General features: G+C 53.1%; 2 protein-coding genes across 2 annotated transcripts; both read left to right on the top strand.

The window, feature by feature from the left end:
* Positions 1 to 3,575: 3,575 nt before the first annotated feature.
* Positions 3,576 to 6,320, top strand: LOC109284732 (natriuretic peptides A-like). The gene is made up of 3 exons (XM_019494048.2): positions 3,576 to 3,728; positions 3,802 to 4,033; positions 4,111 to 6,320. The coding sequence occupies exons 1-3, from the start codon at positions 3,603 to 3,605 to the stop codon at positions 4,134 to 4,136; spliced, it is 384 nt and encodes a 127-aa protein (XP_019349593.2). The 5' UTR covers positions 3,576 to 3,602; the 3' UTR covers positions 4,137 to 6,320.
* A 94-nt stretch (positions 6,321 to 6,414) lies between these two features.
* Positions 6,415 to 11,188, top strand: NPPA (natriuretic peptide A). The gene is made up of 3 exons (XM_006259293.3): positions 6,415 to 7,887; positions 9,441 to 9,726; positions 10,962 to 11,188. The coding sequence occupies exons 1-3, from the start codon at positions 7,768 to 7,770 to the stop codon at positions 10,976 to 10,978; spliced, it is 423 nt and encodes a 140-aa protein (XP_006259355.1). The 5' UTR covers positions 6,415 to 7,767; the 3' UTR covers positions 10,979 to 11,188.
* The last annotated feature ends 8,767 nt before the right edge of the window (positions 11,189 to 19,955 follow it).

Genomic DNA, 19,955 nt, shown 5'->3' with positions numbered 1-19,955 from the left:
CTGAGAACAGTCCAGATCCATGCTCTTTCAAACACTGCTTCAGGTAGTTGAAGGCTGCTATTAAATCCCTTCTCAGTTTCCTTTGCTCTAGACTAAATAAGCCCATTTCTCTCAGCTTCTGCTCATAAGTCATGTGTCCTCAGCCCCTCACCATTTTTGTTGCCCTCTACTGGATTCACTCTAATTTGTCCACGTCCTTTCTGTAGTGGGGGCCCAAAACTGAACCCACTACTCCAGATGTGGCCTCACCAGTGCTGAATAGAGGGGAATAATCACTTCCCTTGACTGGCAACACACCTACCAGTGCAGCCCAGTATGCCATTAGCCTTCTTGGCAACAAGGGCACACTGTTGGTTCATATTCAGCTTCTTGTCCACTGTAACTTGCTGGTCCTTTTCTGCAGAGGTGCTACCCAGCTAGTCAACCCCTAGCCTGTACTGGTGCATGGGATTGTTCTGTCCTAAGTTCAGGACTTTGCACTTGTCCTTGTTGAACCTCATGAGATTCCTTTTGGCCCAATCCTCCAATTTGTCTAGGGCACTCTAAATCCTAGCCCTCCCCTCCAGTGCATCTACTACTCCCTCCAGCTTGGTGTTATCTGCAGACTTGCTGAGGGTGCACTCTATGCCATTTTCCAGGTCACTGATGAAGACATTGAACAAAACCAGGCCCAGGATCGACCCCTGGGGCACTTCACTTGATACTGGCTGCCACCTAGACATGGAACCATTGATTACTACTCTCCAAGCCCATTACTCCAGTCAGTTTTCTATCCACCTTAAAAGTCATTCATCCAGCCCATACAAGCCTCCCTGTGAGAATGCTGTGGGAGACCATATCAAAAGCTTTGCTAAAATTAAGGTACACCACATACACTGGTCTCCCTGTATTCATCTCCAGGTCTCCCAGCTGAGCTGGGCCACTTTGGTAAGGGCATAATGTAGCCAGAACCACCTGTTCCCACTTGCATGCCACATCCTGGAAAGGAGGCAGTGAAGTTGCTCTACAGCCCCCATGGTGGCTTTTGAGGTCTCAGTGTCTGCAAACAGCCACCTGCAGAATGGCCACAGAGGGATGTCCCCAGAGCAGTGTCACTGCCATGCATCTGAAGCAAGATGCATGCAGGGAAGCCCTGGAGATGTGGTGTAGACATGCCTTGGGTTGTGAGTAGTGCCAGCAGCTTTTTTGCTATTTGTATTCCAGTAGCACAAGCCAGAACTGCACTGAACTAGTGTACGCAGCTAGATCCAAGACAGCCGCAGCCCCAGAGAGCTTGGCAGTGCTCTAAACATTGGTTCCTACACTCCTACTTCCCTCTTCACCAGCAATCTCAGACCTGCCACAAACCACATCTACAACCAGTATGATCTAATCCTATGAACGTTTTGGTCTGTGGTTTCAGAAGCTGACCACCAAGTGTTCCCCTTCCCCTGGAGTCTTGCATCCTGAACAACCAGAACTTGCCACTGATCTTGGTGTAAACTCAGGGCTAGGAAAAGTGCTCTAGATTTATACAGGTGTAACAGACCCAGATGCCTGTGGTTTAGCACTGCAAACAGCCCACTTCTGAGCAGAATCCTGCAGGAGGCAAGTGAGGATGCATCTGAAATGCTCAAAAACTCTGGCTCCATATAGGAGGTTGGGTTACCAGGTAGGCTTATCACTTGGGCATTTGTGCCAGCAGTTTAAAAAGTTTTAAATTTCTCAAAATGTAACAAAACAAGTGACAGCACTTGAAAGGTCCCTTAACTACACCCCTGAAGACTCAAGCCAGGTGCATTTGTGCTGTAAATAACTTACTCATTACTGTTAGCATTCAAAAATTCACAGCAGACCTTTGATGCTAGCCTGCTAGTAAGATGCATGGAGAACGCTCTCTCTAGCAGTGTCATTTCAGTCCATCTGGAGCAGTGGTGTATGCATCTGCAGGCTCTGGCTGTAAAGGTAAAGAGACCAGGGGAATGGCAGATGTTCTGTGAGATGCAGTGAAATGACCTGCCCAGGCTAAAAAGCATCACTGGCATTTTACCAAATGTGTCTGGTTCCTGCAGACCCCATCAGGAGAAATGCCCAGTTCCTCAAAGGATGTGACCCTGGGTCTGAGTCAGACCAGCAGATCTCACTTTACTGCCACAGAGCTACATTTATTCTTATTTTCCTGTTAGCCTCTTGATTTGCTGGCATCACCCCTCACCCCCTGGCCTCCACTGGCTCATCCTGCCCTACCACAAAGAACATAACCCACTTCCTTTTCAAGGCCCTGCCCATCCTCACATGTCACCATCAGCATCAAGAAGTCTATTCCTGCCCCTGTTCCAGCCCACAGGCTCTACCTCCAGCACTCACTCATTCACAAAGCCTCTTCGCTGCTCTCCTCCAGAACCATCCTTAAACCTCTCCTTTGCCATAATACCTACTAGACACCTGACAGACTGCTGGCCTAGAAAGAACCATACCCATCACACTGAGCAACGTGGTCTGGGACGCCCTATCTTTCTGCAGCTATCTACTGTCTGTCATCTTACAGTCCAAACTTTTGGGGCAGAAACTCTCTTTTTGTTTATATAGCACCTAGCGCACAAATGTTCATACAAATCATAATAAAGCCCACCATTCTTATTGATATGAAAGTCCTTTTGACTTTAGCAGCAGATAAGTTCTGAGGCCTTTAAATGCAGTGGAAATGCTCCCACCAACTTTGGAGCTAGCCCTGAGGAATCATTGATGACAGTGCTGAGAGGCACCAAGAGACTAGGGCCACATCTGCACAGACAAGAGGAGCTTGCAGACCAAATAGGACTTGAATAAGGTCACACGGCAAAAGAGCCATGAACAGGAACCAGGTGCCCTGACTGACCAGGCCAGTGCCCTTCCTTAATGGCCACCCTAAGGGCTGTAGGAAGACTCAGCAAATCCCTTGGGATCAGTCCCAGCACCCATGAAAACTGTACCCTTTTGCACTTGATGGTGACCACTTCAGTGGGAGATTCACAGAGGGTTCAACTGCAACTAATATGCAACAGCAGGAAAGCCCCAAGGCAAAACCAACCAGAGGAGGAAGAGGATGTTACAGCAGTGCAGGCTGCCCATCACACTAGCAGGCCTAGCACTTCTAGCATTGGCAAGCTGGGAAGTTTAAACTCATAGAGCATCTTCGTGCCTCCTGGAAAAACCCAGGAGAGGACTCTGTTTCCTCAGGGATCCCTCCCCGAGACAAAGCATGAGCCGCGGAAGGTGCAGGGCTCCGTGGGTTAGCCGAGTTGTCACGTGCGAGTGGCGACTGCTTAGCCCTCACCCTCTCTAGTACTTAAGACATATCTGGAGTCATTGGGAAGGGGTGAACTGGGTTCCAACAAGACAGGAGTGAGGCAGAAAGGACTCAAAGGCAGGCAGGCCCATTTACCACCAAGGGTTGGCAGGCCCTGTCGTGGGGAGGCAGGAGCTGGCTTGGGCAGGGCTGGGAGAAGGGGCTGTGTGGAGCCGTGGCCCGGCCCATGGCCCCGGGGGATGCCGGCTGCAGCCAGCTGGCCGCTCCGCACCCCGCGCTGCTGGCCGCAGCCTATAAAGGAGGCCCGGTCGGGCTGAGCGGCCAGCCCGGCAGGATGGAGGCTGCCCAGCGCTGCGCCCCGCTCCTGCTGCTGCTGCTGCTGTGGGCGCTCGTGGGGGCCCGGCTGCTGCCCCCCGACGGCCCCAGCCCCAGCCCCAGCCCCGAGCTCCGTGCCCTGCAGGTAAGTGCGGGCGGGCGGGCGGGCGGGCGGGGGCTGAGCCGGCCCCACGCCACCTCCTGCCTGTCCCGCGCAGGCCCTGCTGCGGCTGCTGGAGCCCCCCGACGCCGGGCCGGGCTCGGAGCAGGAGCAGGACGGCGCGGACGAGCCCCCCGACGAGCCCGGCCCCTCCGGCTCGCCCCTGCCCGCGGCCTGGCGGAGCCTGCTGGCGGCGCCGCGGAGGAGCCGGCACTTCTCGGGCTGCTTCGGCACGAGGATGGAGCGGATCGGGGCGCAGAGCGCGCTCGGCTGCCAGCGCTACCGAGCCCGTACGTGCCCCGGGCGGGGCGGGGCGGGGCGGGGCAGTGCCGGGCGCCGCGCTCACCGCCTCTCCCGTCCCTCGCAGGCGCCTGGCGGCGGGGGAGGAGCTGAGGGCGCGGCGCAGACGGAGCGAGCGACCCCCGCGGGCGGCCCCGGCCAGGCCCGCCTCAGCACCGCGGACAGCGCCGGGGCCGCCCCAGCCCGCGGGCCGGCAAGAGCGAGCGCCTCCGCCTCCGCCGCTCCCAGCCGCCGCGAGCAACATTAAACCTTCCCGTGGCTCAGCCGCCGGCCCCGGCTCTTCCTTCCCGTCCCGTCCTGTCCCGTCCCGTCCCGTCGCGTGCGGGGAGGGCGCGGGGTGCTGCAGGGGCACGCGGGCGGGCGGGCGCCTCCTGCCCCCGGGGGCTCCGCGCATCTGGAGGGCACCGGCCCAAGCCCGCCGGGCCGCTCCGCGGGGCTGGAGCCGAGGAGGCCGCCGGGCGCCGAGGCAGGAGGGAGGTTTCCGCGGGGCTGGGAGGAGGCAGGAGACAGGGCCGGGCTGACCGGACCCGCGCGCAGGGGAGGGGCGGCTGGCACCTGGGGAGGGAGAGAGAAGCAGAAGCCCCCGGAGCCATGAAGGGAAGTGAAGCAACTTTATCCCCCGGCTCCCATCTGCCCCTGGCCTTGGAAGTCACCCATGAACCAAGCGGCCCTTCCAGCAAGCACACGCGGGGAACCCACAGCTAGGACTTGGCACCGGGATGCTGGGGGGAGGAATTCTGCCCAGGGGAGGAGGGACAGCCCCAGCCCTGGGGCAGCTTTGCGTCCAAGGTCCTGCATCTCCACATCTCACTGCTGCCCTGAGCTGCACTCAGCCCCTCTGCCATCTCCCAGGCGCCGAGGGGCTGCAGGGACCAAGCCCTTCAAAGAGCACGCTGCTGTGGCCAGACAGCCCATTCCCCAGGTGACTGATGTATACACAGCCACAGACGCTGGATATGACATACTGACTCCAGACAAAGCAGCTCCCTACAATAAGTGTTTCCTCCATGGGACGTTGTCAACAGCTCATTTTAACCCCCTGTCTAGATCCAAGCAATCATCAGGGAGCAAAAAGGCTAACAGGGTGTGAAGGCCAGACCTGACAATACTGACAGCTAAGTAAGCAGCAAGGGAGCACATCTCAGGACATGGCAGCGGCTGATTGCTAAGAGGGCTTTGCTGTGGGGAGCCCAGCTCGCTGCTTCATTGCTGCTTTGGTCTCCTCAGGGCCCCATCGCTCAGGGATAAGCCCTGCTGTTCACAGCAGCTTTGCCTGAATGAGGACACTGGGATTCAACATGCAAGGAACAAAGAGTTGAACTATATTGATTAAGGGCCCAGATCCCACCACCATATACTCCAGTATCTTTAATGCAGCTGTTGGGAGGTGGGAGTGGGCAAAATGTGGTCCTAAAAATGTGACACACACACACATACTCTCTCTCTCTCTCTCTCTCTCCCTGTCCCTGCCACAGACACCCTGTAAGATTCCAGGCAAGTCACTTACCCTAAACTTTTCAGATGTGGTCATTATTAGTGTTCCTCGCTTTCTGGGTCAAGACCTAGATGAAGACCCTGATATCTGATTTTCAAGAGTACGGGACAGTCCGATGCCCATGAAGTCCACTGCCATGTGTGTCTGAACAGGGAGTAGCATGCTGAGAAATCAGGTTCTAGGTGCCTCATATTAGTCATTTCCCCACCCCAAAAGTGTGTGCGTGTACATTTTGGACCATCATCTCCATGCCCCTTAGTCCCCATCTTCAGAATAGGGATAATAAGAGCTCTTTGCATAGAGGTGTTGTGAAGACAGACACATGGAAGTCCATGAAGCATTCAAAACCTACAGAGCCCAGTGACACAGCAAAGCCCACAAAGCAGCTAATTATTCTGCCTTCGGTGAAGGATTTGAATAGCATGCAATAAATAAAACAGCGTCACCCCAATCAGAAGGAGAGGGCAAAATAGCCAAGAGCTGTTCACCCACCCTGTGCACTGACAGAGGCAGAGGTCCAGTGAAAAAAAAATAGGGTACGATAGTGTAATTAAGAGGCTATCATAGCACCTACGTACAGAGAGCTAAATTGAGGATGCAGAGGAAAGCTTCATTCTGGCATTTTCTAACCTTTGAGCGTTTGACTTACAGCCTTCATAATGCCCTATTCAAGTTGGGGATTTGTGCATGCATACGCACAGTGTTTATATTGTCACACACACTGTATGCGAATGACAAACAGCATATCCTTTTTAATAAACATTTCAGGAAATTCTTTTCAAGCTCTGACTTTTCCTCATTTAAAATGCTGGAGATTCACTCAGACTAGGAAATGCAGTGCCAGCACAGAGTTACTCTTTACCTCCATCTCTAACACAGGAAGCCAGTCATGCAAGATGCAAAGTACATTGTATATTTCATAGTTTAAAATACTCTTGCAAACTGAGACACTGTTACTACCTCTTCTTTTACTCATATAGAGTTGAAAAGTAAGTGCAGATAATTTAGGAATATACAGATTCAGCATAACTCAATCACAATTCTGACTTCTAAAATCAGCTGAATGCTAGAATAGTGAACTCTAACAAAACAGAACCTATTTGTTCTCGCACTGAATACATGCATTTGCGTACACCCCCCTCTAACCCTAACTCCCCCAGACATACACACATTCTCTTAAACCAAATTTTGAAAAACTTCACTCAAATCTCACTCCACAAACATCCACTTTCAAGCCGATGCAACCGTGCGCCGAATTCATTGCACATGTCTCAGGAGCAGTCTCCCCTGAATGTGATTTACTCTACATTTCCTTGAAGTTACTTACAGTCAGACCCTGAAGTCCATGCTTATGGAAAACTCCTATCGACTTAAGTGTGACTAGCGTCCCAATTCTCAAAGGCATGGCAGCTGCCGTTGCTAATAAAGTAATTCTGGAAAGGCTCAGCAACCCTAAAGTGTCCCTCCAAGAGTTATTAGTATTACAATAGCACTGAAGCACTTCAGATCGGGACCCTGCTGTTGTAGGCAGTGTACAAGCAAGTAATGTAAAGACCGTGTAGTGTAGCACGATTGCCTTTAAAACCATGGAGAAGAAAAGAGCCCAGAACCGGAGATTTTCAGTACATGCCGCAGCATGCAGCAGCTGGAGGTTTTCCATATAACAGGGAAGCCTGTGTGACACTTGATCTCCTAGAAGGAAGTTTACCTTCCTCTGTTTCTACCCTCCCTGAAGCTGGTGTCTTTGGTCTCTTCTTTCTCTATATAAGGCATTTCCTTCCCAAAAGCTCCTTATTAAGTGGAATCTAGAGCCATCTCAAAGTTGTTTTCCTATCCCTGTGAATCAGACTATGGGGGTCTCTTGTAACAAAATTGCTAAGAATTTCTAGCTGGACTATGTAATCTCAGTGCCTGGTATCAAGGAGGGGAGGGTGGGGAAAGAGCGACATGAAATCATTGACTTGTGACAGACATTCCTCAGTAGCAGCCACCTCCTAATGACAGCTAATAAAGGGAATCTTCTTTTGACAGAGCTGCATGCCTGCAGTGGGACTGGAATGTACCCCCGATAAACCCCCCGATAACCTAGGAAGCAGGGATCACACCCAAAGAGTATAAAAGAGCAGCCAGAAAGAGGAGCAAACAGAACGAGGGAGTGAGCCATCGAGACCAGAAGGGACCTCTCAGAAGAAGCTCAAACTTGCTCCTATTCCAAGCCAACCCAGCAGGATGGACACAAAAGGTTCATTTCTCTACGGGCTCCTGTTGCTGCTGCTCTTCCAGTTCCAGTCCAACCGAGCCAACCCCATCTACAGCCTCAGCCCTGCCAAAGAACTGGCCAGCATGGAGGTGAGGACTCTGCTTTGTAATATTAGGCTATTAGTGTTAGTGGGGTAGGATGCAGTGTCACCTGTTCTCTTTAGGGCAGCTACTCCATCTGGCATAGATTTACAAGCAGAAATCTGTCTGGGGCACCTCACCATTATGCCCCCTCTGTCAGCTTTAACTCTTCACAAGAGAGGGGTTGCATTCTGCTTGGGGAACCCTGAAATCCTGAGACCTTCCAATTCCTTCAGAGGGATGCTGAGAGCCATCCAGCTGTGGAGTGCCTGCCTCCTCGGCACAAACACCTGCTCTGAGCAGAAGTAGAGGCAAGTCTCCAAGAGGGACTTCTGAAAGGGGTGGCTGCCACTTTCCCAGGGAAGAAAAGAGACTTGGAAATCTCTCACTGAATCACAAGTGCATTAAAGCAGAGAACAGTGAAGCTGTCAGTTTGCATTTACATGGGCAGCATGTGAATATGTGGGCTGGGGTGGGGTGCTGCTGGCACGTGTCTTCCATGGACCTTGCACTGTCTTTAAACAGAGATGCTGTGTGCTCATTCAGAACAGCATCCAGCGCTAAGAGGTTATATTTATACACAGGCTGTATTGCTATATCAGCCTAGGGTTCGGTACAAAATTAAGGCTCAACCTTGCAAGATGCAGTGAGGTTAGCTAGGTGCTTAAAACTAAACATGTACCCAACTACTTTGCTGGATTGGGACCAGAGAGCAGCAGACATGCCTTGATGCTGTTAGAAGACTGGCAAGAGTTAAGCCTAACTGCTTTGCACAATGCCTCCAAGCTTGCTAGGATCTGCCCCTGCAAGCTGCCAAAGGCAGTATATCCAAGCCCTAGGGCATCCAGCCCTAGGATCCAGCTCCCAGCTGATCCGAGCAGTCTTCGTAGGGCAACCTGCTCCTAGGGTAAGTCAAGGCAGTACTGACCAGTTTAAAATTTTCCCTTGAGGGCAGGCTTAAAAAAAATGCCCATTCTACTCGAGGAGGCAGCAGCACTGAGTTGCACTGACTGCAGCTTTGGGGCTTCCTTCAAAAGCTTCCCTATATAAATCGCATTGCAGTAACCCAAAGGTGGCAGAGATGGGATGAACCGGTGTGAGGTCTGCAGAAGAATGCAGAGCTGGCAGCTTCCTGGCTAGCCCAAGCTTAGCACTGCAGGCAGCAGCTTCAGCCAGAGACACTATGAGGAGAGATGGCCCCAGAAATGCCCCACAGCTGTGCACCATTTGGGAGACAGTCAGGTACATCCTTCTGGAGAGGATGCAGACCTGGCTTTCACTCCTTCCCCAATGTACTTCCCCTTTCCTGCAACAAGTGTCACTGCCATCTGTGCCAGCTCCTCTCACCTTTGCTTAGGGCTGCATGTTGCTTTTGTAGTAAGAAAAATCAGACCAGTCTGAGATCTGCTGGTCATTGGTAGCCTGATGGTTCTCCAGTTTGACCCCGCTGCACCCCCACTTGCTGGGACGAGGGGTTGAGGGGTGATGCCAAGACAACATAGGTGGAAAGGAAAGTGAGAAGCCCATGGATGTGGAGGTTGAAGTCTGCTTTTCCCTTGCAGGCACTCCTGGAGAGGCTGGAGGACAAGTTCTCATTGATGGAAGCCCTGGAGTCTAGCCCTGACCTGCAGGAGCCTAAAGCTGAGGAAGAGATGCCGGCACAACTCTTAGAGGACAGCGATGTCCCACAGCCTGAGCCCAGGTTCACCCCTAGTGCCCCTCAGTCCTACCGTGACACCTTCCTCAAGAAGCTGAGGGGGCTGCAGGCCCCCAAGATGATGCGCGACTCTGGCTGCTTTGGGAGGAGGATTGACAGAATCGGGTCCCTGAGCGGGATGGGCTGCAATGGTGAGTCCCCTTATAACCCCCCTTCCACACATTGGCCATCAGTTCTCACTGCCCCTATGTTCATCCCAGCCCTTCAGCTTTACCCTCTCTCACTTCAGGGCCCTCTGCTATTCTTTCCCTCCGCCTAGGTATCCTTCAAGGCCAGGCACCCACCACCCAAGCAATTCTGCTTCCCTTCACTCTTCTCCCAAACTAGTGCCCTGGCTCCCCCTTGTCCAACGTTCATCTCACCTTAGTGAGACAGTTGACTCTGTGGGTAAGAAACACCTCTCTGGGCCTGGCCCTGGCCCTGCCATACCCTGTGGATAAGTCACTGTGTAAACTAGTGGCACTTGGTAAAATTACCTGAACACTGGACAATGCAAAGCGCCTAGATACCACAGCGGTGGGCACAGCAGAAAGCCTGGGAGATTGTGCTTCAAGTGCCAGAGAGATGCAAGTTTGGCAGAGATCATACACATTTTCAGCCTTACATGGGGATCACATTGTCAGCCTCACATGTTTGCTTAAAGAAAAAAGGAAAGCTCCAAAAAGAGAAGGGTTTTAATGAGGGTTCGATAGAAGAGCTCCACAGAAACGGCCTTTTGTCCATATCCACACACTTCCCCACTTCAGCCAGCCGGGATTGCAAACCAGTGCATCAAGCTGGTCTGCTTCCCTTGTCCCAGTCAACTGACATGCCACAAGGAAACCCAAGCATAGAGGATAGGGAGCAGTTTTGTTTGGTACAGATTTAGGACTGAATCTTTTGCTGGTGTGAACCAGAACAGTTGAATCAACAGGGTGATACAGGTTCCCACCAGCTGAGCTCCAACCACAGTAACTAACTAGTATCAGATAAATCCTCTTTTTGAGAAGGTGGGGAAGGGAATATTTTAATACCATTTTAAAAAGACAGTGCCTTCATTAAGAAGCGCTCAGGCGTGGTTTCTAATATTATTCCCTAGACACCGTTTTACTTGCATTCTCCTTCCTCAATAGCATATTAGCACAGCATGCAATACTACTGTGCAGCTCTTTCAAGGAGATCTATGGATGAAAGTTGCTACTCATTTCACAAAGCAGAGTAAAGCCTCAGGGGCAAAGTAGTTTTCTAGAGGTTATGCAAGACAGCTGCCTTGGGCAATTTGATCTGATTTTTAGTCAAGACCACTGGCAAGAAGGGCGATGTGGGTAATTACAAGCCCTGAAAGACACAGCAAGTGGCAATAACTTCTCCCCTGTTTTGCTTGCAGGCTCCAGGAAGAATTAAAGCCACTTTCCAGCACTCTTGAAGGATGCTTTCCAGTGCCCATCTCTCCCCGGATGCTTACCATGTGCTTTCTAAACTCTGTCATGGAAAAAAGTTGTGCCTATTTATTTATTTTTATTTATTTATTTATTCAATGTTTTATAAAAAGAACATTTCTTACTTTCACACCAACAGATCATGTTGAAATAAAACTAACACATTAGTCTTCTAGGCTGGATTTTTCTCTTGTTTGTTGCATTAAAAAGGATGTGGTTTTTTTCCTGAATCCAAGTGCGTATATTTTATGACGTGCTCTCATCCCCAGGAGGTGGCATCTTCCTGGTTTATTGGTAACGGACTTCAGAGCAAGAAAACAGCATAGCCGAGTTGGAGAGAAGTGAGGGGAACACCTACACCCCTCACTGCCATACCTAAGCCAGAATTGCCTGTTAGGGGTCGGTTTACGCATTTCTTACAAGGGGTGGAGGGGCACATTGCATGTGCTTAACAGCACACGCCAGAGACAAATCAGCGATCAGGTACTTTGATTAGCACCCGCAAAGCATAGCATTTGTAGCGCTGGTGCTGCAGATCCCCGGGACTCAGAGGAGCCTGGTGCTGGACTGTAAGCACAAGTCTCTCAGATCTGGGGGCAAGTGTGAATCCCCCCCATTCTGCAGCCATTTCTGTTTGGCCTTCCCTGGACACCCGTCTCCACCCTGCTGTGGTAATCACAGCCACACACACACATAGCAAGTTACCTTAGGAACGGGCCCAGGGCCATCTAACTGCCAGCTCCGACGGATTTAATTCCTGGTTAGCACCCGTGGTCCAGAGCTTTCTGAGAATGGGTATCTAAACTTGACTTCCGCAGCCATCCTTCACTTTTAGGGAAAATCTGAATGCTAAATATACAGGTCGCTTTTCCCAAGTGCCTCACCTACCCCATGTTGTTCACATAGAGGTCACCCCAGCTCCAGGTGCCTCCCGCTTCTGCAAATCAGCATGCACACTCGGGCACCTAAGGCTAAGCACCAGCTTCTGCTTCCACACACCCCAGAAAGCTCTGGTCCACAAGCCAGCAACCTGTTTGTCTTTGCACTGGTGCTCAGATCATGAGACCAGGTCTGATCTCAGACGCACTGGAATAGAGCAGGAGCGACCCCACCAGAAGCAACAGCACTATACTAGTGTGATGGAGAGGGAGATGGAGCCACTTGGGAATTAGTGCTTGCACCAAACTTAAATTTGGCCCTCAGAAACACCAGGGAGGATGTGGCTATATAGCACTGCATGGGAACGGAGGACATGGTCTCATACTCCCCTGCTTGCAGCTTTCCCTGTTGCATCCTCCCCATGCTCCTTGCTCTCATGCCCACAGACACACACATCAGTAGGACTGACACACATGTGGTTTCTGATCAGCTGTCACCCGACATGCAACCAATATCCTCCAAGTCACTGCTTGCATGAGTATAAGCCTCCCAGCTGCATTTGACCTTGGGAGCTTTTCTAACAGGACGAGCAGTAACTAACTGCCTGATGGCAAGTCGCTCACACTGCCACCATCACCCATAAGAGGCCACAAGTGGCAGAAGGCAGTGATGCAAGCCAACAGGATCAGAGAGGGTTTCTCTGCAGGGAAAGCCCACACAACAGCAACCATGTAGTCTGTGCAGTTACTGGGAGACACTGGAGCCTTGCCTTAACCACATAAGTGATGGTTACTTGGAGTTTTAAAAGGCTTTCAGTAGAATAGTGGTATTCTGTACCAGCCCAGCTATGAGGGGTTGATGGATGCAAACCAGACATAAAAACCACCAGCTGCCACAACCCAGGTCGGGGAGAGAAGGAACATACTTGTCATGCCTCCTTTTACTGGCCAGCAAGCTTTTTCCTCAGCTAGGCCAAAATCTGAACTCAAAACAGATGGTGCACTGAGGAGGGAGAAATGCTCACAGCATGGCATGATGAGCTGCTTTGATTACCAGTGCTAGGTTTGCTGGGAGACAAACAACAGCCCACAGTCTATAGCAATTGCCAAAAGTACCTTGTTTGCAGGAGACTCAGCAACTGACTGGAACATGGGATGAGCCAGAGCTGCTGAAAAATAATGCATCTTCCGCCCCGTCCCTATCGCAGTCACCAACAGGCCCAATAATAGAGTTAAATACAGAGGCTTAGAGGAACAGCTGCTAAGTCCTTCCCTTTTATACCTGGGAAGAAATGGGTGATCCCCTAACTGCAGGTCCACATGCTTCTGGGAAGTGTAGTTCCAGCCACATCATTGAAAAGAATCAGCTTTAATGAATGAAACTTGCTTGGTGATCGCTGAGCAATGAGTCACCATCAAGTTACATCACGTCAGGCTACTTGTTTGTAGGGGAAAGCTGTTGATTCTTTATGGAGGGATAAATTGACCCACGTCCCAGTGATTGAATGGCCAGGATTTTGGAGGGGAGTGAGTGGAGTTTTGTGGTAAGAGACTGTGCACTGGCAATCTGGAAACTTTGGTCTCAACCTTTAGAGCAGGGGTGGGCAAAATATGGCCTGAGGGCTAGATTTGGCCCACTGAGGGTTTTTGTCTGACCTGTGTTGGGTCCCTTGGTCCCACACTGCCCAGGCATGGGGGGCAGCTTGGGCCGTAGCGTATGCAGCTGGTCCCACTGCCCCTGGGCATGCAGAAGGGTTGGCGCAGCGTGGTGGTTGGACTCACTTCCTGGCAGCCCTGGGGGCAGCGGCTCCTTCCAGCTGCCACAGCCAAACCTGGCCCCGCTGCCTGAGCACCCTGGTCCATACACCCCAAACCCACTACTGGAGGTGGGACCTGAGGGCCCAAATTAAGCTCCCTGCCTGCCCATAAAGCTCAGCCACATGCCCTGCCCGCTCGGCTCCCAGCCAGTCTCCATAGAGACTCCAGGATAGTGGGGTGGTGACAGTGTGGCTGGGGCTGGGGCAGAGCTACGATCCACTCCCTGCATGTCCCTGTGATGGGCACTGGTTCTGCAGGCAGGGACATTCAAGGGATGGAGCACAGCTGTGCCCCAGCCCTGCGCTGTCACCACCCCACGATCCTGGCCGGGTGGGGGGCATGCTCAGATGCCCTATGGTGGCTGTGCTAAACCATGCTGCAAAGTCCCCAACCCTTGTAGCCACAAATGAGCCTCCCAATGTGGTTGAGACCTGCCCACTCCTTCACTTTCCTCAGCATCAGTGAGGCCAGGACCTGAACCCAGGCACTGCCTTGCCCACCTTTCCAGTGCTGTCTCCTTCCTGGAGCTGGGCACCTAAAGAGGAGGAGGAAGCACTGGTGGTGAGTGCAGCTAGGTCTGAGATGTGAGCTCAGTGCCATCAAGACACTGCATTTGCCCAGAGGCAGAAATGTAGGAGCCCAGGGGACTTTGCCAGGAGAAACCCAAGTACTTGGGGACTATAGGCACCACCTGGCCTGGGCATGGCTGAGTGGGAGTGTTGAGGATCTCAGAGACACCTATACATTGATCTAAGAAGCTTAAGGTGGCCTACTCGCTTTGCAGATAAAGCAGGGCAGTGTTCTCCATAAAGGCAACATGCCACCGCCTTGTAGCAGAGACGGAGGAAAGTCCAGTGCTGTCCCATGGGGCTGGTCCCAGCAGGAGCAATGTAGGAGGCAGCCACGAGAAACCAGCACCATGCGCCAGGCCAGTTCCACATGAGGAGCTGCAGGCTGGGGAAGGCAATAACAATCCTGGCTTGAGCAGCACGACCAGCCCCTGCTGGAGCCGCATTTCATCGACACATCAGGGCTTTGCAAATCCTCCCTCCCTGCCGGCCCCCAGGGCACAAAACACTCAGGAGGGGAGTGGAATGTGCTAAAAATGGAAAGAAGAGTCTGGGCTGCCCGACCGCTGGCCAGGTGACTCCGGCAACCCCAAGCCAGTTCCTGGTGGAACGAGTCTGTGTTTGCTGCGGGCCATAAGTTAATAGCCCCTGCGGTCTGGGAGAAGATGACCTCCCTCAACCAGCTAGGAAAAAGCATCCCCTGCCGGCTGCGTTTTATGGCTGAGCGTCTGCAGGAGATTGTGGAGCCAGGTCAGCCATGTGAGGGGCTGGGGAGCATGGGCCGGGGTCCCGTAGAGCTGGGGAAGTCTGTGGCCAGAGGGCTGGGCCCAAACCCAAGGTGCCAGCTGTGGTCAAGGGGGGTGGTCAATGCACCAGCCTCTGCATGGAAGTGCCAAGTGCATTCCTTACATGGGAGGGGGACAGTGATGTCCAGTGGTTTGAGCTCAGCTCCTGCAGGCATGAGGTAAACCCCAGCTTCGTTCACTGCCTCAGTTTCCCCACTGATGGGTAGCTGTAATCCCATGCGAGTGCCTGGCAGGGGGGTTGGGAGAGGCGGCAGGAGCTGGTCTGTGCTGGTTGGGTGAAAACTGCCCTGGGTGCTGTGGAGCTGTGGGGTTTTACGGTTCCCTTCTCTGCATCTTCCCAGCCCTGTAACCCACTTTGCTGATCTCCCCTGGCAAATGCAGCCCCAGCCTCTTCTGGGGCTGACGCTCACTGGACTGCACTCCTGCCTCTCTGATGCAGCGTGTGATCACGGGGCCCCCAGGCTCCTGCCTTCTCTCCCCTTCCCACTAGCTGTGAGGCGGCATCGGGAGCACTGGACCAGCACTCCTTTTCAATGGCCCATGGGGAATCTCGGTGTCAGGGCACCAGCGCAGCTGAAACTCCCTGCCTTCCTGCATGCTGCCCCAGCCTGAGCTCTGGTGAATCGGTGTCTGCAGGACAACTCTCTTTACCCCTGCTTACAGTCTCAGCAGAGAAACTGAGGCCCAGCTGGGCTCTGTTCCTAGAGCACCCAGTTCCCCCCAGCCCCCAAGGCACACGCTGCTGGGGGAACCATGACTAGTTACTGGAGGGGAGCAGGACCAGTGGGCCCCTGCTGCCAGGAGCTGGGAGAGGGTTACAGCCACACAGGGCTTAGGAGCCAACCAGCCCACAGAGCTGTTTCTCCAGCCATTTAAGATCATTTTCTTTCCTCTCCCTCCTGTTCTGCTCCCCACCAAGCCTTGACCCAAAGCCCAGGAAATAAGAGGCTAGGGGCCTGGCCCTGCTTTGCTGGATCCCCCCCCCAAGAACTAGGGACAGAGGCTCAGCAGTGCCAAGGAGAGAGGAGCAGAACAGATCACACGGGGCTTTCCCCGATGAATGCTGCAATTTACACCTACTAGCTCTGGCTACGGGGAGCTGAGCCCAGTTACAGCTACAGGGGACTGGGAGCCCCTTGGGGCAGGGGCAGTGCCAGACACAAGGGGCCCTGGCCCATCCTTGGAGCTCCCAGGAAATAGTACAGATAGCAAGCAATTACCGCATGAGAGGGTGTTGTCTTTGCATGCCATTCTCCTCTGCTGAGAGCATCCTTCCTCAGTACCACTCTCGCATGCCTGGCCATGGCCACGATGCCCATTAGTGTTTGCCGGCCAGTTGTCCAACGCTTGTCTAATTGTTTCCACTAGAGAGAAGCAAGAGCCCAGAGGCCTCACAGGGAGATAACGGGGTGCATTTTTGGTGCTTCTCTCACACATTGGAAGTGTGAAACCTCTTGAGACAAGTAGACAGGAATGCGGGCCCTGCCGGCAGTCCTGCTGGAGCCATCCCTGTCCAGGCCCTGGCCCCGATAACTGTAAAAGGGAATCTTCTGCTGGCTCCCATTGCCGATCCTTTATCATGGGCGAGTGACAGAATGCAGGGGCTTCGTGCCTGGGGCATGACTCTTTCCACTGTGGTGCATATAAGTGGAAGGGGACAAGACTGCCAGCTCACAGCAGGAAGGAGAAGAGCACCAGGCCAAGGGAAGATGGGCCTGTGGAGCACAACTGCCCACCAGGTCTCCCTGCCGCTGATGCTGCTCTTCCTCATTATCACTCAGCTCCAGGGACAGATTGGAGCCCATCCCACGTATGGCTTGGTCTCCACTCCTGAACTAGCTGATTTAAAGGTAGAACACCAAGGTCTATGGCGCTGGCTGGGGTGCCCTACTAGCTCCAGCCCTTAGGCCGAGGTCAGCATAATGCTCTCCTGCCTGACATCGCTCTTTCTCTCTATGCATTTCAGACCCTGCTGCATCACCTGGAGGACAAGCTCCCATTAGAAGATGCAGAAGGACTTAGCGAGCAGAATGAGGGAGCTGCAGATCATGGGAACCCCTGGAACAGAGAGTACCTTGGACCCCAAGAGGAAGACCCTGCCTTGGGGCATGGGAGCTGGGAGCTGCTGAAGAAGCCTCCTTCCAACCTGAGGAGCAAACTGCAAGCCCTGCTGACCTCCCCCCACAGCTTGAGAAGGGCCTCAGACTGCTTTGGCCAGAGGTTAGACAAGATAGCGGCCCAGAGCGGGCTGGGATGCAACAGCTACAGGGTAAGGGGGGCTGGGAAGGGGACTGCGATGGGGCAGACAGGAGGAGGGCTCTGGTGAACCATGGGCCTTTGTTTTTTAATGCTTCCTTTGGAGCCCCCTCACTCCCTCCTCATCCTAGGCTGTAGCACCCAGGCAGCTAGTTCTAAATCCCAGGCTTAAAATACACAGAAGAGTAAGAGTCACCCAACATGCTGGTCTCTGGGGCCTGGCTATGAGGGGGTGAGCTGCTCCTGGCTGACAGCTGTAGTCAAAGAGCTCCTGGCACCAGTCCCTGGGGGGCAGGGGTCTCAGACCCCACCTGAGACAACCTTCTCCAGGGCCATGCTTTGATTCCAGAGCGGGGGAATTTGCCACCTGCTACCATGAGGGACCATAATCTTTAGGGTCCATTGCTCAGGCGGATATGGCAAAACTCAGCCTCTCAGAGGTAGCTTGTACCTTTGTGGTAAGCAGAAGGTTGGGGCAAGTCCTGTTTGGTCTCCTGCCAGTTAGTTGTGCTAGTCCCAGCAAGGATAAGCTGTAACCAGCTCCTGCAATGTGGGACACAGATGGAAGGACAAGAGAAGGAGTCTGGTCTGCAGGGGTCACGGCTCAGGCACTAACAGTTGTTCTGAAATGATTCAACTTTGCAGTAAGATGGAGCCCCTGGCCACCCCCAACCCCACGAGCCATGCTCTGGGATCCTCAGTGCACAGAGGGGCCCAAGGAGTATTGTGCCTGGAGTAGAGGGGGGCAAAGAGCTGAGGGAAGGAAAACCACAGAGGGGGAGGCACTGTTGCAGCATTGCTATCAAGACAGGCCTAATTCCTCCTCTTGTCTGCCCACCTTTTATCTAAGCATTAAGGATTTGCATTGCCATATCATTGCAAGTGCTGTACATACGTGGAATCAACCCCCAAAGTGTTTGCTGGAGAAACCAGCTAGTGCCAGACCAGAGGTGGTGGTGAGGGAACAGCATGACTTCATTAGGCAACCTGATCAGAGGAAGAGACCTGTAGGTAGGGGAGGCAGAGCAGAAGTACCGTTTCATCAGTTCTTTCTTGGCAGCACCTAGCAAAACGTGCATGAAGGCAGGAGGGGGAGTGCAAGACAGGGCACAGCTGGGAAGTGTTGAGCTACAAGGCTGGCACAACTAGGCATCAGCGTGCCATAGGAGCTGGCAGGGCAGGGACCTCCGGCAGAGATGCCCCTTGGCCTGGAAGCAGGGCTGGATGAGGTGTTGGGGAGAAGCTAGGTGTTGACAGAGAGGACCTGTTTGACCCCGTCAGCTCTGCAAAGCAGCAGTCTCATGTATATACACATACAGCACCTAGCACCATAGGGCCCTGATCTCTAGGCACTAAGATAGCAAATACTTTGACTAGATTTCCACCCCTACAGCAGTGTGGCCTTTTCTTCCTGCATTTTTGATGCTAGGCCTGGAAACAGGGACCATCCTTATCTTCCCTTCTCTGAGACCCAGGCATCTACAGCTCAAGAGAATCAGAGCTCCCTGAGCTGGCCCTCTGTTACCCCAGATGCAGTAGGTAGTGTTTGCCTGGTAGCCACCTTCACTTGCAAAGCAACAATTTGCCTCTCCCCACTCCCCAACCTCACGGTGGAAGGACCGACTTTCTGAAGCACGAAGCGGAGCAGCGCAGCTGTGAGAGTCGAGCTTCAGCACCTTGGACAGAAAGAACAGGCCTGGCTCTTTCCTTCAATAAAGGAGTGCAATAAAAGGACAAGGCTCATTTGTGAGTGTGGGTGGTTGGTTGTGGGGGTAATTAAAATGCTTGAATGTAATGAGCCCACAACCCCCCTGGGAAAGGATTTAAATCTGCAGCCAGGCACTGGGTTGCATTAAGTGTAGCTGTGCAACCATGGTATTAACCCACCTGGGCTGCCCGGTATAAAATGCAAGGCAAAGTGGGAGAGGAGCACCCTGCTCTGCCCCACCCTGGTGCTTTTCTCCAAGCAATAACCTCACCTCCTATCATAACACCTCAGCAGAGCCTGTCAGTCTCTTGGTCTCACTCCAGCTGGCTGCAAGGCCATTGTGGAAAGTAGGGAGGCTGAGCTTGCTGTGAGCTCTCAGCTGATGTCCTGAATAAGGCCTGCATCTGGTCTCCTGTTTTGGAGGGGAGGAAGCCACCAGGCCTGGGCTCCCTCTAGAGCAGATGGGAGAGCCTGGCGCTTCCTGCATTTAAACACACAAGTCCTGAGTTGAGGCCATTCCCCTTGTTTCTGCCCCAGACACTCAAGGCAACGAGCAGAAGGGAAGCACAGTAGTTGGCAGCGCAGCAGGAGTAGCATGGGGCAGCATGGGGGTAGATGAACAAAGAGCCAGGACTACCCAGTGTACAATGCTGTATGAGCTGCAGTGAGGGGAGAGGGGCAGTCATCAGTGCTGCCAGTCTCCAGGACTGCACTGTGGGATCCCTTTGGCACTTCTGCTCTACACAATGACTAGGACTGGGGCTGAATTGAGCAAGCCCCATTTCTTACCAGAGCGAGGCAGTCACACACCTGGGGAAAATAAAATAAAGCCAGCGCCAGCACCCACTAATGGCTAGGGAGGAAATCAGGATGAGCTCCAGCTAAGGAGAAAACCAGAAGAATCTTG

Source organism: Alligator mississippiensis, chromosome 13, assembly GCF_030867095.1.
Source record: "Alligator mississippiensis isolate rAllMis1 chromosome 13, rAllMis1, whole genome shotgun sequence".
In the NCBI taxonomy this organism is placed as follows: domain Eukaryota; kingdom Metazoa; phylum Chordata; order Crocodylia; family Alligatoridae; genus Alligator; species Alligator mississippiensis.
Note: the sequence above shows the minus strand (reverse complement) of the source record. Positions and strands in the feature narration are given on the sequence as shown.